The sequence below is a fragment of the Sparassis crispa genome (assembly GCF_003851025.1).
Source record: "Sparassis crispa DNA, contig_000009F, whole genome shotgun sequence".
NCBI classification, from domain to species: domain Eukaryota; kingdom Fungi; phylum Basidiomycota; class Agaricomycetes; order Polyporales; family Sparassidaceae; genus Sparassis; species Sparassis crispa.
This window is the reverse complement of record NW_020939756.1, coordinates 1,691,378-1,706,080: the sequence shown is the minus strand read 5'-3', so window position 1 is coordinate 1,706,080 and position 14,703 is coordinate 1,691,378. Positions and strand designations below refer to the sequence as shown.

Here is a 14,703-nt window from a genome sequence, read left to right as displayed (position 1 = left end):
AATGTCGGGAGTGATGGAGAGGAAGATGTTGACATACGGTAATTTCTCCCAGAATGGATGCTGTATGGGTTTGAGGTTGGCAGATTCACAGGCTTCATTGAATTTTGGTGAGCCTAATAAATCCAGTGCTTCGTAGACAGCATCAAGGTCGCGATAGTCGTACTCGCAAGGAAAAGAACCAAGATCATCGTGGGGGCAGTCGCACACAGGACAGTCTCCGGTGTACGCACAGGTCACTAGACATTGCTCCGGATAATCCCCGACATATGCGGCCAGTATGGGATGGCAGCGACGCTCAACTCCATCACCGCTAGCCATTGCAATCCCTGACCTGCCAGCTTCTTGGAGAGGTTCCACTACGCGAGCTAAGCATGAGTGAAATAAATTCGCCAAGCTACGGCGACGTGCTGCCTTATTCTTGATATGTTCCAAGCGCGACGTTGGCAGGTATGCGAGAAGGATTTGACCTGGAAGCGACGGCGAGGGTGCTAGCCTAAACCTGCTTGGCAGTATTCAGATGATAAAGGTGAATCTCAGCCCGCAATGGTCACTCCAAGGGATCTCGACAGGTTTCTCGCCCGGCCTGGGTACCTCAATAGTACCAGGGCGGAGGACTTTTATCTCCTGAGCCTTTAAGCCCATCATTGCAACCTTGTCCAACCTGCCCGGCCCCAGTCCGTCCCGCCGTTCCAAGCCGACACCCCACGTAGCTCCATCAAGGTCTTCCCTCCCATTCAGTGCGACCCACGCATCTACCAGTTCGTTCTTGTCGACGAGCCCATCATCCCCGGGGGTGATGGCGTTGAAGTCGCCTGCAATGATCCCGCCACTGTATCCGGGCTCGCGTAGGACGTTGGCCATTATCTTCATCTGCTGTGCGCGGTAGTGTAGCGTATCCTCGAGCGAGTCGAGGTGCACGTTGATGAGACGGAAGACTGTACCCGGCGATATTGGGTGGATGATGTCCACACAAAGAGCATCCCTCCTGTACTTGCTCGGGAGTATCACGCGGAGACGGGCCCGAGCATGAAATTATCCCCTCTCTCGATCCCATCGCCTTCCTTCTGCGAATCCAGGAGGGAGGTAAAGCGCGCGCTGGACAGCAACGTCATGGTCGCAAAGGGCACGTCCTCAAACGACGTTTGGTCCTCAAATCAGTGGCCAGGAAGGCAGCGCGCACTCTCGCATCGTCTAGGAGAGAGGCCCGGACCTCAGGCGTGACTTCTTGGAGCAAGAGAATATCAGGAGATTCCGGTTCCTTGAGGATATGGCTGAGGATGAGTTTGGCGCGTGAGACGGGCCGCGAGAAAGCGTCAATGTTCCATGATATGAGAGAAAGCGTCTGCGTCACTTGGCTCTGTGCGTTTCGCAAAGGTATGGGTTCCCAGCGTCGGATGGATCGGTTGAAGGCAGAAAGAGTGCGCGAGAGTCTGTTGGTGATCATGGCGATCTGCAGGAAAGATCTGTGGTCTCCAATCATACATCAATCTAGCACAAAGTACTGGCTACAAAAACAGTCAACATTACGATACAATTGCAACTACATGCCAGCCTTCGCAGCAAGACGCATCCCCTCTTGAACAGCAACTGCCTCCTCTACCCAAGGCAGCCTGAAAAACTCGCTGCGCTTCAGGTCTTCCTGGCGCACAGTACCGCCTTCGCTAGGTCCGCTACCCAGCACACTCTCGAGATCACGCGACTGCGACGCCAACCAGGTCTGGATGAACCCCTGCGGGTCGTCCGCGAACGCACGGAGGAAGTTACGCTTCAGGTTAGAGTTGTTCAGCGACTGAGCAAGCAGCGCGATCTGCGCAAGATAGTGAGGATCCAATATCCACATTGACATGTGAACAATGAGCATACCTCGTCATCCAATTTCGCCAAGTCCCGCGCGCTCTCTGATGCCATTTGGACGATGACGTGATTCATGCGGCCCTTCAGCGTTGAGTCGTCTACCCGCACTTCAACATCCCAGGCACCTGGCTTTTCAGGGGGTGGTACAGCAGGATTCAGGGTATAGTGCAGGATGATGGGGTCTGGAGGGAGCAGGAAGCGATTCACCAGTTCTGGTAGGTTTTGGAATGGCAGCTGGTCGACACCAAAGAGCTAGCACGGCGTCAACTATGCGTACAGAACAGCAGCATAAAAAGGCACTCACTGGTCGCAGATAGGCGTCTGGGCGGACCATGCGACGATCGACCTTGTCTTGCAGACCCTGCAATTTGATATAGTTCCACAACGCCTGAACGACGCCCGTCCTGCTTTCCTCTCTGAGGCCTAAAATCCTGCCTGTGAATGGATCATGAATCAGACGCCACGCAGCCGATGACTTGAACTGGAACTGACCGAGCTCAGGATGGACTTTGTAATGCTCGGGCTGCTGTTCCAGGTGTAAAATGATTCTGATCTTGGTCGGGCCATCTCCTTTTCTCCGGACGGTGAAACCATCTAGATGTGCTTGATTTGGCCCGCGCACCCACTGATACACGAGATGAGCCGACCGAGCGACCTAAGATAAGCTATACGCACTTCCACGATGTTACCCTCTGGGTATAGCGTCATGTCACGGTCCAACTCAACCACCATCTGCTTTATGAATGTGGAGAATTTGCGTGGCGGTACTCTGTCCTTTGCACGCTGGTTGGGGATCTATCTAGAGGTTCGTCGTAGTTCACGGACACACGAGGAGATATCACGCACCTCTAACAACCGGCCCTCTATCCTGAACGACCACGCTGGAATACCTTCGCCAGTCTCTGGATTCACCTTCACCTCCGCACCGCCTAGCCCCGCGCCGTCTACCATCTGCCACGTCTGGCCGGACACCGTATGGCTCAAGAATATGCGCAGTGTTCGTGGCGTCTGCAATGCAAGAAGCCACCAAAGATAAGGGTCATCATATGATGCATCATGCTTATGAAAATGAACACGAACTGCAATAACGCGCCCCAGCGTATCCTGCACTTCGACGCGTTTGCGCGTCATCGTCCAGTCGAGCCGCCTCTCCATATCCAGCAGGTCGCGGTACATCTGTGAGTCGGCGGTGAACTCTGGAGACTGGAATAATGCATTGGGAATGCTCTTGTCCGTGATTTTGCGCTTCCTGCAATGAGAGCCAATTAAATAAACCGTGAGCCATGTACGAATCATATGTCGACGCACTTTGCAGCGGGCTTTTGGGTTTCCATGATAGAGTGAGTAAGGGGCGGCAATGACGGAAATTTTTATATTGTCCCTGATACTGCTAGACTGAATTACGTGAGTGGTGAAAGTTAGCCCCAGTATACAACGCAGAGAAGCAGTTTTGCCGAGATGGAGAGGCGCGTTCAGTACTTGCTTGATTTGGAAAGAAGACAAATAATACACAATACTCTACTTCTTAGCGCCACCATGTCGACGCTCACGAGTCACGGTAATTCTTGAGCAAACACCCTTGATCAACTCTTCAGTGAAGCAGGCCTCTGGAACATCGGTGGGTACGCTTTTTTTTTTTTTTGGAGGAGCAAAGGTCGGTGGGTACGCTTCGTAGATAATAGATAGTCTAACGTTCTCTCATTTATTTAACGAGGTATACATAGCCGTGTATCGTCAGGCATTATCTAGATCTTCCATCACTACTCTCTATGCTATAGAAGTTCCAATACTCCCAATACGACCTTCTGTTTCCCGGTCTAACCCAGTCTAACGAGATCTCTAAGACACGCCCGCCATCTTCTTGAGGACGGCGAACTCGTTCTTCCCCGTCGCCCTGCACAGTGCGTGAAACTTCGACCGGGGGTCTGCAAGTAGCGTTCGCGGTTTGTCAAATTCAACGATTCTTCCCTGTTCCAGTAGCATGACCTGCGGAGACGATTGGTGAATAAACGTCTACGGGGAAATTGGAAGTAGAGGCTCACTCTGTCGTAGTCGATTACCGTGCGCAACCGGTGTGCGATGGTAAGGATAGTGCTCTCTGCGAACTCCCTGTGAAGCGCATATTGTATTAGCCATTGACAAGCAGAGCGGAAGGCAAAGTTGCGCACTGTCTGATCGTCTTCCCAATTAATTCGTCCGTTGCATAATCCACGCTGTAAAGCCGTCAGTCTTCCAGCTCGACGGCACCCGCGTAGCACTCACCTTGCGGTAGCCTAAGTTCGGAAGCGTCAGTATCTCGAATATGGCTTTACATCTCTCATCAACAACAACGCACCTCGTCCATCAACAGCACCTTTGAGCGCTTGAGGATAGCCCGGGCCATGCACAGCAACTGCTTCTCGCTGCAAGCCCGTTCAGACCGATGACAGAAGCAATAAGTGCCGTACTCACCCAGTGGAAAAGTTCTCTCCGCCCTCGGAGACGGGAGAGTCAAGGTTACGGAAGACATTTGCATTAACCGCATCTTCGTCCTCAGCAGGGGTATCGGATGATGGGATGAGATGGACGCGGTGAAGCGCCTCATACTGTTGCAAGAGCTCTATCAGCACGATTCTTCATTGAAGTAATATATGAACACACAATTTCGGCGTCGTCATACTCGTCGAAAACATCAAGCATGGAGCGTAATGTACCACTCAAGATAGTTGGATCCTCTGGTTATGCTTGGTGAGGACTGATTTGTTTAAGAACACGAAATAGGATCACTGACGGGGAATAATAGTCAACTTGCTCCTGAGGTCGGTGAGGCCAAGCTGCGAAATATCCACATCGTCGACGAGGATGCGCCCTTCTGTTGGCTCCACAAATCGGAAGAACGACAAGGCTAGCGTGCTCTTCCCAGAGCCCGTTCTTCCGAGCACGCCGACCTTCTCGCCAGGTTTGATTTCAAAATTGAGGTTGTGTAGAACATTCGGTAGTTCAGGCTGCGGCAAAGATAGTGTCATGTATCACGGTGAATCTCGCTAGACTTACTGCATATCGAATCACCAGGTTCTCACACTTGATGGCACCATGCGCAGGCCAAGTCGCTGGAGGGCGTGGCTCAATGAACTCTGGTGGCTCACGCTTGAGTTCGGAGAACTCCTTGATTCGCTCAATAGCAACCTAGCATCGTGATTGTAAGTCAAAATGATCACATGTGCACCTTCGTCACACATACCATCGACTGTTCAAGGCCAACAAATCGCCGAACCTGCAACTCACTAAGCAAGGACACAATTGAGACAAAATACAGTGCATACCAAGAACAACAGCTACTCAAAGGGGGAACTCATCAGCAAATTGTGAGTGAAAAGGCATCGAGTAACATACGTCACTGGTGATTGTGAAAGCGAACGCGAGAGTGAAACCAGCAAGAGAGGCACTGATGCTCGGGTTCAAAATAGCAACAAATCCAGTTATCCCGACCACAGCACTGGAAAGCAGGTCGAAGCGAGCAGACAACCACCGATTAACTGCATGACATGAATAAACAGCACAGTCCACTTGTTAACAATCACCTACCTCCCCACATCCAATAGTAAGGGTTCGCATTCTGAAAGAGACCATAAGTTATTAGTAACGGCTTAGACAGTCCAGGGCCTACAGTATCAACGCAGCGGAGCATATCTCGCAAAAATTTGGACGAAGCACCGAATGCCCGTAATACAGTTACTCCTGCAATCGTTTCTCCGTACATCGAATAAAGCGGAGATCGAGTCACGGAATCTACCAAGGAAATTAGCACGGGAGTTTGTTTCCTGTGCTCGAGATATACCTAATCTACGCATGTCTCGCGAAGTTTGACCGTAGACCTAAAGACGGTTAGCAGGACGGAAGAATGACGGACTATATGTCGATACCTTGCCAACTACAGAACCATAACATCAGCGTGGATCGAATCAATGGCGTGAAACGAGGTCTTACCGTTGTAGTACAGAATACCCAGAACAATGGCAGCGATAACGAACGGTAAGCCACCAACAATACTGATGGTCACGAAGGTGGTCAAAGCAGACAATCCGTAAGCGACACTGCGACCGAAGTTATCCGGGAGATTGCTGTCAACACCTGACGTAACGCCGTATGAAAGGGTTGGTGATGACAGCAGTTATAATGACCGTACCCTCAAAGTCTTTCCCAAAACGATTGAGCAGGCGGCCTCTGGATACAGTGTCGTGGAAGCGGATGTTCGCGAAAAGAACGCACTCGAGAAGTCCTGAAAAGAGCTCAGCCGAGCGGCGATCAGAGCATACACCATCTGCACACACTTTTGTACAACTCAGTGGAGGCGTGAATACCACCGTGATCTATACGGGATCAGCTGCTCCGCACGTTTGGACGAGAGAAAAAAGCGACACACAGAGCACAACCCATCGTACAGTCCAAAAAATGAGAACTGAAGTAGCGTTGAGTAGTCGCGATTAGAAGGACAGGTGCGAACGTTACCGGTAGTAGTGATCTGGAAGATTTGTAAACATCAGCAAAAACTAATGGTTGGCAATAGGAATACTAACAGCAGCGTAAGTGCAAACATAGAACAGAGGCGTTCTGACATTCTCGGTCTCCGTAGCAGCGGCGGTCCAGATACTGCAGAGATCAAGTAGGTAGGAGTTGTAGGTCAAGCGCGAAGATATAGATCACACATACCGCAGCCAACCATTCTCAAAAACGGGGCCAAGAGTGGCGAGAAGCATGACCGAGATGAAAAGCGACCAATAGCCGAGACCTCCAGCAGCGCCAAAGTAGGTCATCCAGATGTCATTGCTGATGCGACCGACGGCACGTTTCTCTTCTTCGACGACTTTTCTCGGAGCTTTCCGCTGCTCAGGCTTGGACTCCACATCGTTGGAAGTCAGAGCGGTGGTTGAGCTGGCTTCCGAAGCCTCCCCGGACACATCTTTCCTTTCCGCATCCATCACTTCTTCTATATTCACGGTTGTGGTCTCCTCCTTCTCGTCAGATGGGTCGGCGGCGCCCGATTGGACAAGTGTGTTCAGGACGCCGGATGCCTTGAAGTTTCCCCGATCACCTTGGAACTGTACCCGGCCATTGTCGAGAGCGACGATGTAGCTCGCACCTGGTGCACACAGTTGGACGTGATGCGAGACCAGGATAACTGTCCGGTTGCGCATCAAATCGCCCTTCAGACATTCGTAGTACAGATGATGAGCAGTATGTGCATCAACTACGGCAGATCAGTTTCACTGCGTTGTGATGAGTGATAGAAGGACAGGACCGACTTACCAGCAGACAGGACATCATCTAGGAGAAGCACCGAGGCACGCGAATACACTGCACGTGCTAAAGAGACTGAGAGAGCGCGAGGCAATGTCAGCGGCAATAACATCATAGGATCGGTAGTACTTGCCTCGCGCCTTCTGACCGCCCGACAAATTCACCTGCAGAACGTATACTTAGTCGCCTGCCCTTTTAACTTGCCGTGACAAACGTACTCCTCGTTCTCCGATCTCGGACATGTCGCCATCCTCAAGAATCCGCAAATCGCTGAGCAACGCGCAGACCTATCTCGATTACGTTAAGACGTGACAAGTCCAAACGACAGAATTTCATACTTCGAGAGTCTTCTGGTAGCGTTCTTCCACGTAAGGAAGTTCGAACAAGATATTGTCCCTGATGGATGCGTTTCGCAGCCACGCACTCTGGCAAACGATATGATAATTATAGGAAAGTGCTGTTTCCGAGAGCGAAGAACTCACTTGAGGAACATAAGCACAGACACCGGGCACGATCCATTCCTCCTCGCGAACATCTGCGTCAGCAAACGACGCAAGGATATCGGGAGGAGAACGGGGACAAGTGAGCTGTCCGGTCAACAAGTCTGCCTCTCCGAGCAGAGCTAGCAATATCCTAGTATTACGACAAAGTACCGTATGACATATTGTCCACATACCTAGCAACAGGAGTGACTTTCCGCTACCCAGCTTGCCACAGATGAGGGAAAGCTCGCCAAGCGGAAAGTTCAGCGTCACGTCCATCAGGACGAACTTGTTCTTGGGAGTCGAAGCAGCGGTGGTGGCTGCACTGGACGACCGAGTGCGATCCTGGGGCCAAGTGATCGTTGCAGACTGGAATGCGATTGGATGAGATAGACCATCCAGGGGAGGCACTGAGTCTATCTCCGCGCCGTAAAGATATTTCTCAATACGGCGCATAGAGACAAGCGACTGAAGATGACGCAATCAATAGACTGGAATCAATGTTGATTTTCGGTCATACCTGGAGCATGTTGATAAACGTCTCCGGGAGGGCATTTAAGGCGAATTTCATCTCGTTGAAGACTAAAAATATCTTATTACGGACGAATCTCGCTAACGTTGACGCGGTACTTACCACTGATCTGTGAGAGACATGACCTAAATAAATCTCTATATCAGACTCTCAGAAGCTCCTTCACTCACAGAAGTGAACGCAATAGAAGGTGTGAGCACTTGTCCGCGAATAACGGTGAAATGCCAGAAAGACACAAGAGTCACAAGAATCGGAGAAGCACTCCTGTTGTATCAAAGTTACTTGAGCACCATCGTTCAGGTCTTACTGCAGCATGATACGAACCAAATGGTGCTGAACAACACCTGCAACGGAACTCATGTTCAATACAGTGTATAATGAGAGACATAGATGCGAACCTCTATGTGATAGTTGAGCTGTTGGTACTTGAGTTCTCTTGCGCGAATCTTCATCACTCGCGCTTCGAAGCTGCGCTCCCAAGCCATGAACTGAAAAACACAATGTGTTTCAATTGGGAATCAAGCGGAAGTGATCATCACCAAACCTTGAGCATGCGAATCCCACCGAGGATCTGCGTACATCCACATCAGCAAGCCGCGGGAATGCAAACTTAATCAGAGAAACAAACTTCATTCATTAAGCCGACACGCTCATCGCGAGCTTTCATGAGTTTATCTTGCGCGCCCACAATTACCTTCCCAGCGAAGTGGTTAAGAGGCAAGAACAAGCATGTTACAGCCAGACCGAAGAAACACGACACGCCTATGGTTGCAGGTTTGTCTCAAAACGTGCTTACATCGGCAAAAGTAAATCGTACCCAGAAGATTGTACAAGAAGATTGTACCGATCGCGACCTCAATGGGCGAATCTACGGAATTCAAACCCAGTGAACAAAATAAATCGGGCGAAACGCGCCCGTACGAACCAATCAGTGTGAACAAATGCCACGCAAACTCGCTAACGCGGTCCACGTCAGTCGTCATGAGAGTCATAATCTGCGCCTTGCTAGAGAAATTGTCCTCTTCCTCGGGTTTTGCCTCGCTCTTACCGTCGGCCGAACCGTTCGTTGCAGCACCATTTTCGGTTGTAGAAGCCGGGGGCGCGGAGGATGCGACGTCCTTACGCACAAGGGTTTTTGCAAACAACGTCGAGTTCAATTGGATCTTGAGCCGAACTTGCAGGTTAGTGGTAGAGAGAGACCATAGTTGACCTGTGACTGTTACGGATATGAGGGACCAACGAATATACACTATGGTTGAACTGACTTACGCAAATGCACGAAGGCGTTACTGAAGAAGAGACCTGCACTATACACCCAACCCCAACCTCGGTCTGTCCTGAGCGGATCTGACTCGAGGTAGGAAACAACTCGTTGCAGGAAAAATGCAGGCACATAGAACAAAACTGCGGTGACCGAAGAAAGCGCGATAACCAGACTCAGAAGATACGTGTTAACTCGCAACAAGCGGTAGCCGAGCTCCCAGCCAGAGCCAGGCTTCGGCTGCCAATTCCGGATCCGAAGCTTCCACCTGCGAATCGCCGCGCGCATGTCCGAGTAAATGTTTGTCGCTCTCATGTTGGCGGGCACGATCGGGAGGTCCGCGATCTCTACGCTTTCGGCGGTATTGCCGAGCATCACGACCTTCGTCGTGTACGAGAAGAAGAAGGTATCCCAGACGGAGGCACCTGTACTCGAGAGAATGAGATAGCTGAACTTACATTTGGCTCGCATTGACTTACCTGTGATGCCGCAAACGTTGTCCTCGGCCGTCGTGTTGACCAACATGAGGGTCTTGTCCGAGTAAACCTTTTCCGATGGATAGTGCAGAGGGGGACCAACCGGCGTCGTAACAGCTATCAAGAAGCACACAGAGTAGAGCAAAAAAGCAGTATACCAGAGCGCCACGGGTCCTACGAGGTCGCCAGAGAAGCTCGCATGCAAAGACGGACGCGACGGCAGGACGGCTGTCGTGCCGAGCAACAAAGTAGCGACGAATGTCAACGCGAACAAATGAAAGACAGATTGAGCGTGAAGGTCATCTCGCTGGCTTATTGAGCGAATAGCGACAAGAAACGCGTATAGTGCGACGCAGACATGGAGGGAATACACAACGAGACTTAACCCATCGTTTTCCACGATAGCCCAGCCCAAGAAGACACTTTGCACGACAAGGACAACGACCAAGGTCACCGTCATGATCAGCTTCCTCAGCAGCATCTTAACGTAGGTCAGCAGATGTGATGAAAGAAGTCGCAAGTAAACGTACCTGGCTCCAGAAGCGAGCCTCATCAACAGGTATGCCGTCGATGAGATCCTCGAGTTCGGTAACATCAAAGGGGTCGTTCCTGAGAGCTACATCCGTGCCAATACTTTCCGGGAGCTGAATTTTGCCCTCGCGCAGTCGTGAAAGGAGGAAGACAACTAGACTGCAGACCGCCGTTGATGCAAGGACAATCGCAACCTCAAGTTGGTACTGCCACATTGTACCTGTGATCCAGCCGACACCGTGTCGTTATTTTCTGAGCGTGTCGGTTGTGGTTGAAGGACAACCTCGCTGACTCCGATACAGTAGACCAGTTAGCGCCGAGCGGTCGGTACCGCACCGCGATCACATGATCTCTATAAGCGCTCAAGAGCCACGCCGAAGCCACGCCGCTCGAGAGCTCGCCGCATACCTCGTTCACTTCCGACGCGTAACACACAAACGGTCGACTCCCACATGTCCGATAAGTACCCTTGCAGGTGCACAGAGCGCAAGTGATTATAGTCAGTTGTTGATATTCTCGCTATGACGCCGCAGCTTTGGATGACTCGATAAGATCCCACAGTGATTTGGCATGATGGATGAGCGCCAACAGTTCTTGTGAGCGGCAAAGTATTTCTAACCAAGTGTTGTGTTATTGTAGAGCGATCTTCGAACTGTCGACACAGACGTTCGCACAAAAATCGAACGCCACAAGCATACCGAGGCCCCACGAGCCCAGACATCGTTGCGCAGCATCCCTACGTTCACTTCATCACACAGTAATTTGGCATGAGGTTGCTCACGGACGAACGCCAATAGTTCTTGTGAGCGGCAATGTATTTTTGACTGAGTGTTGTATTACCGAAACTTAGAAGAATCTGTGACCTGCCGGCACAGATTTTCGCATAAAAAACGAACTCCTGCGAGCATATACCGAGGCGCCCTCCACTGGTACCATATGCCATGCTAGTATCACCGAGCTGTAGCGAGCATTGCACAGCATCTGTGGCAATTTGCAATGGCCATGCGTTTCCTCTTTTGCTGTGCACCGCATGGTCACTTCACAACTCCGCCACTCGCGCGCTCGTGCGTGTTTTTGCCATCCGCAGCAGGGATGTACTGTGAGGAGAATACTCATGCACGGCTATCCTCCACAACCTCTCGTTGTCCACGCAAACGCGCCGCCCACCTCCTGCCAGGCGCACCTGTTGGCGATGTGCTGTATAAAACTACAGAAGGTCGGTCGCTACTCCAGAGCGCGTCCTCACACCCTCCTTTACACCGTTTCGCAATGCATCGTCTTGCTCAACCTACTCCAGAGCAGATATCCAGCTACACGAGCATCGGAAGGGTCACGTTACAAGAGGTGCCGTGGAGGCCGCCATCCAGCCATATTGTGCCGAGACAGATCCCGATCACTGAGCGAATCGGCTCTATCCCTTTCATCTCCGCCATGGGCAGAGGCATTTCACTGAAGGATGCACTCGGGCTTCGGGTGGGGGCGACCAACACCCTCCAGAGACCGGACGATCTCGTCCTGGCAAACGTTGGGCTGACTGAAATTCAGCTGATAGTGCTGGTATTTTTATTTTTAATTCCTTTTGTAACAGTGTGATATGACTGATCCGCTGATTGTTTGTAGTGGCCGGCCTACGAAGGCCAGCGCCTCGTTTCGGTAAATGTCCCCGTATCGCGATGGACGCTTGCAGCATGCATCGCAAATCATTACAAACAATTCTTCGAGGTCAGTTTTTTGTTATTCTTTCTGTCGTGCCTGCATCGAAGGTGACATAATTTCCTGTCTCCAGGATATCACGAAGAAGGAGCTCGCGGGGCCGTTTTCCACCTGGAATGTTGGAGCACAGAGAGATGGCAAAATTCCCATCTCGAAAGTCGTGTTGTTGGGTCTTAAGCAGGTCTATGCTGATATTTTTTGTGCGGAAATGGGTGTGGTGCAGTAAGCTGTTTAGTATCAACGTTTGTCGCGTTCCCTTCTTATTAGTCTGACATGCTGTATCATTATCACCACCCTCTATACGTTGTATCATTATCACTATCCTCTATACGCTGTATCATTATCACCGCCCTCTATTCCGTATTAATATCCTGACTGATTGTATTATTTCCGTGATGGTGCGAACGTGTTTCTATTTATACGTGTCGCAGTGCGCTGCGCGCGGTGATCAAGTATGTGAAGTTGGACGAAGTTCTAGCGCAAACTCCGCTGGACAGTGGGCCGTGTACGCGTTACTCCTTTGTCTTCACGACAGTACTGGCGTGAGTCGGTGTCCAGGTCGCCCAGCGCTCAACAACAACAGTTGCCAAAAGAAGAAGTGCGAGTCCATAAATGGACGGTCTCCGTGATACTCGGGGATAACCTGCGACAAATCATTCACGCCTCATGCCTGGCGCTCCGGTCCCGATAAAAGACGGACCTCCCGTGGGTTGACCGAGTCTATTAAATCTATTCGTTATGCCCGCCGTCGCCGTCATCGCCCGCCGCCTTTCGCCCGCCGCCGCCGCCGTCGGCATGGCGCTCGCCGTCCGCCGCCTCACCCAGTCCGGCGTGGCGCTCACCACCATCGCCAGTCGCGCGCTCAAGTTTGTCGCCCTTCTCGTCGTCTTTCTCAACGCTCGCTCCTGGCCCATCCTCTGGCACAGTGCGTGCTTCTTCTTCAGACTGTTTTCCTTGCATTAACATGACTCGGATTCCCAGTTCGCGTGTTTCGGCCATTGATATATCTGGACGCGCGCGTGTTCTGCCTTCGCGCATCCTCAGCCTTCAAGTCCGCCCGCGCGCGTTCTGCGATCGAGGAGAGGTGGTGGGAGACGCTATCCCCGCTCGGGAGAAAGCCGTTCGACGAGATCACGACGTACAATACGTGGGCAGGTGCGTCGTCCTCCGACGAATCAGTTGCGGTATAAACTCACGAGTGGTGAAGGGCCCGATGACTGTGACTTCAACATTCACTTGAGCAATTCATGTTACGCCAAGGTGAGCAGCACGGGTGCTCAGTAATGTTAGCGGAGTGGGCTCCCGGTCGCACATGTGCTCGCATTTTTGTGTATACCTGCTTTAAGCGTCATCGACGGGAGCCCAGAGGAATCAGGTCGTCTCTGATTGGAGGACGTTGTTGACACTGCGATCGCTTCCTTGAAACGTTTTCTCATGCGAGGGATGGCGATAATCCATTCAGCACACGCCTTTGCACTGTCAGGATGTAGCGTGGCGTGGATCTTAGCAGGTGACCGGGGTGCAAGCGCCGTGCGCAGTCGACTTCGTGATTCTTATACGCCACTCTTCAGTGTCTTCATTTGTGGGTCTCACACTGACCCGTCCCCTCAGACGCTGGACGCTGTCCGATTCAAGTTCGCGCTCGTCAGCTTCCCCGCGTTCTTCCGGTCGGGCGGGCGCATGTTGCTCGGCGGGACGCACTGGGACTTCATCCGCGAAATCCCCGCGCTCTCGCGTTACGAAGTGCGCTGCGGCATCGCCGGGTGGGACGGCAAGTGGGTGCGTACATTTCCGCGTCAGAGCGACGGGGCTTGCCTGATGTGCCCGGGATAGATGTACCTCATCGCGCGGTACGTCACCAAGCCGAAGAAGTCGTCTAAGAAGGACAAGCCCACCACGCTCGCCCTGGAAGATGCCGACCAGCAGGCGCAGACGACCGGCCCCGTCCTCGCCGCATACCTCCCCAGCCCGCCCACAACCACCGCGCCCACCCCCGCACGCACGCGCTCGCCCGGCCCGTCCGCCCCATCTGCAGCTCCAGCAGCATCCTCTGCTACCACCACCCGCGCCCGCGTCGCCGCGCGTCCCGAGGCAGACGGCGCGACGGTGCACTGCGTCGCCGTCTCCGCCATGTGCTTCAAGCTCGGGCGGCTCACCGTCCCGCCCGCCGTCGTGCTCGCGTGCGACGGGTTCGGCACCGCCCCGCAGATCCCGCGGGGCGTCAAGGTGCTGCGCGAGGTATTCAAGGGCGGCTGGCGCGACGCGGGCGCTGCGTACCCGGGAGAGGACGTGGAAGCGGTCCGGGCGGCGGAGGGGGAACGATGGTGGGAGACGGCGCTCGGTGGGGATATCGAGCGCCGGCGTGTACAGGGGTACGCGGCGGTCGCGGGGCTTGTGGAGGGGACGGAAGGCGCGCGTGGCGTAGCTGTTGGGCTGCTCTGAGTCAGTGGAAGTGCATTATACACGGGATCTGCTTGCAATGTAGCGTAGCTAGAGAGTATTCCATAGAGCTAGAGCGGCCAACGTTATTGTAGCAGTGTTCGCGGTAATCTCATGCCATCGCCTCTGCTTCCGCTA

At 52.6% G+C, this 14,703-nt stretch overlaps 5 protein-coding genes across 5 annotated transcripts; 2 read left to right on the top strand and 3 right to left on the bottom strand.

Moving 5' to 3' along the window:
* Window positions 1-513: 513 nt before the first annotated feature.
* SCP_1005510 (hypothetical protein) lies at window positions 514-861 on the bottom strand (the record flags this gene model as incomplete). The annotated part of the gene is made up of 1 exon (XM_027762415.1): window positions 514-861. One exon carries the CDS (start codon window positions 859-861, stop codon window positions 514-516), a length of 348 nt encoding a protein of 115 aa, XP_027618216.1.
* A 679-nt stretch (window positions 862-1,540) lies between these two features.
* Window positions 1,541-3,188, bottom strand: SCP_1005500 (SWI/SNF and RSC complexes subunit ssr3; the record flags this gene model as incomplete). Its single annotated transcript, XM_027762414.1, has 8 exons — window positions 1,541-1,807; window positions 1,864-2,106; window positions 2,159-2,289; window positions 2,347-2,479; window positions 2,530-2,649; window positions 2,701-2,862; window positions 2,935-3,103; window positions 3,163-3,188. The coding sequence occupies 8 exons, from the start codon at window positions 3,186-3,188 to the stop codon at window positions 1,541-1,543; spliced, it is 1,251 nt and encodes a 416-aa protein (XP_027618215.1).
* A 505-nt stretch (window positions 3,189-3,693) lies between these two features.
* Window positions 3,694-10,628, bottom strand: SCP_1005490 (ATP-dependent bile acid permease; the record flags this gene model as incomplete). Its single annotated transcript, XM_027762413.1, has 41 exons — window positions 3,694-3,840; window positions 3,897-3,963; window positions 4,023-4,067; window positions 4,117-4,127; window positions 4,190-4,256; window positions 4,306-4,439; window positions 4,495-4,568; window positions 4,625-4,838; window positions 4,888-5,019; window positions 5,075-5,107; window positions 5,157-5,168; window positions 5,227-5,369; window positions 5,419-5,449; window positions 5,501-5,622; window positions 5,672-5,708; window positions 5,757-5,764; window positions 5,821-5,964; window positions 6,020-6,112; window positions 6,165-6,203; window positions 6,257-6,292; window positions 6,343-6,355; window positions 6,411-6,483; window positions 6,544-7,081; window positions 7,141-7,206; window positions 7,265-7,295; window positions 7,350-7,418; window positions 7,470-7,556; window positions 7,614-7,753; window positions 7,808-8,081; window positions 8,134-8,195; window positions 8,248-8,254; window positions 8,316-8,409; window positions 8,470-8,489; window positions 8,544-8,633; window positions 8,690-8,716; window positions 8,774-8,907; window positions 8,963-9,013; window positions 9,071-9,361; window positions 9,415-9,831; window positions 9,886-10,363; window positions 10,413-10,628. The coding sequence occupies 41 exons, from the start codon at window positions 10,626-10,628 to the stop codon at window positions 3,694-3,696; spliced, it is 4,767 nt and encodes a 1,588-aa protein (XP_027618214.1).
* A 787-nt stretch (window positions 10,629-11,415) lies between these two features.
* SCP_1005480 (hypothetical protein) lies at window positions 11,416-12,352 on the top strand (the record flags this gene model as incomplete). The annotated part of the gene is made up of 4 exons (XM_027762412.1): window positions 11,416-11,629; window positions 11,711-11,970; window positions 12,034-12,135; window positions 12,200-12,352. The coding sequence occupies 4 exons, from the start codon at window positions 11,416-11,418 to the stop codon at window positions 12,350-12,352; spliced, it is 729 nt and encodes a 242-aa protein (XP_027618213.1).
* Window positions 12,353-12,864: 512 nt separating this feature from the next.
* Window positions 12,865-14,568, top strand: SCP_1005470 (hypothetical protein; the record flags this gene model as incomplete). The annotated part of the gene is made up of 5 exons (XM_027762411.1): window positions 12,865-13,051; window positions 13,108-13,281; window positions 13,334-13,386; window positions 13,738-13,905; window positions 13,960-14,568. 5 exons carry the CDS (start codon window positions 12,865-12,867, stop codon window positions 14,566-14,568), a joined length of 1,191 nt encoding a protein of 396 aa, XP_027618212.1.
* Between the last annotated feature and the right edge of the window lie 135 nt (window positions 14,569-14,703).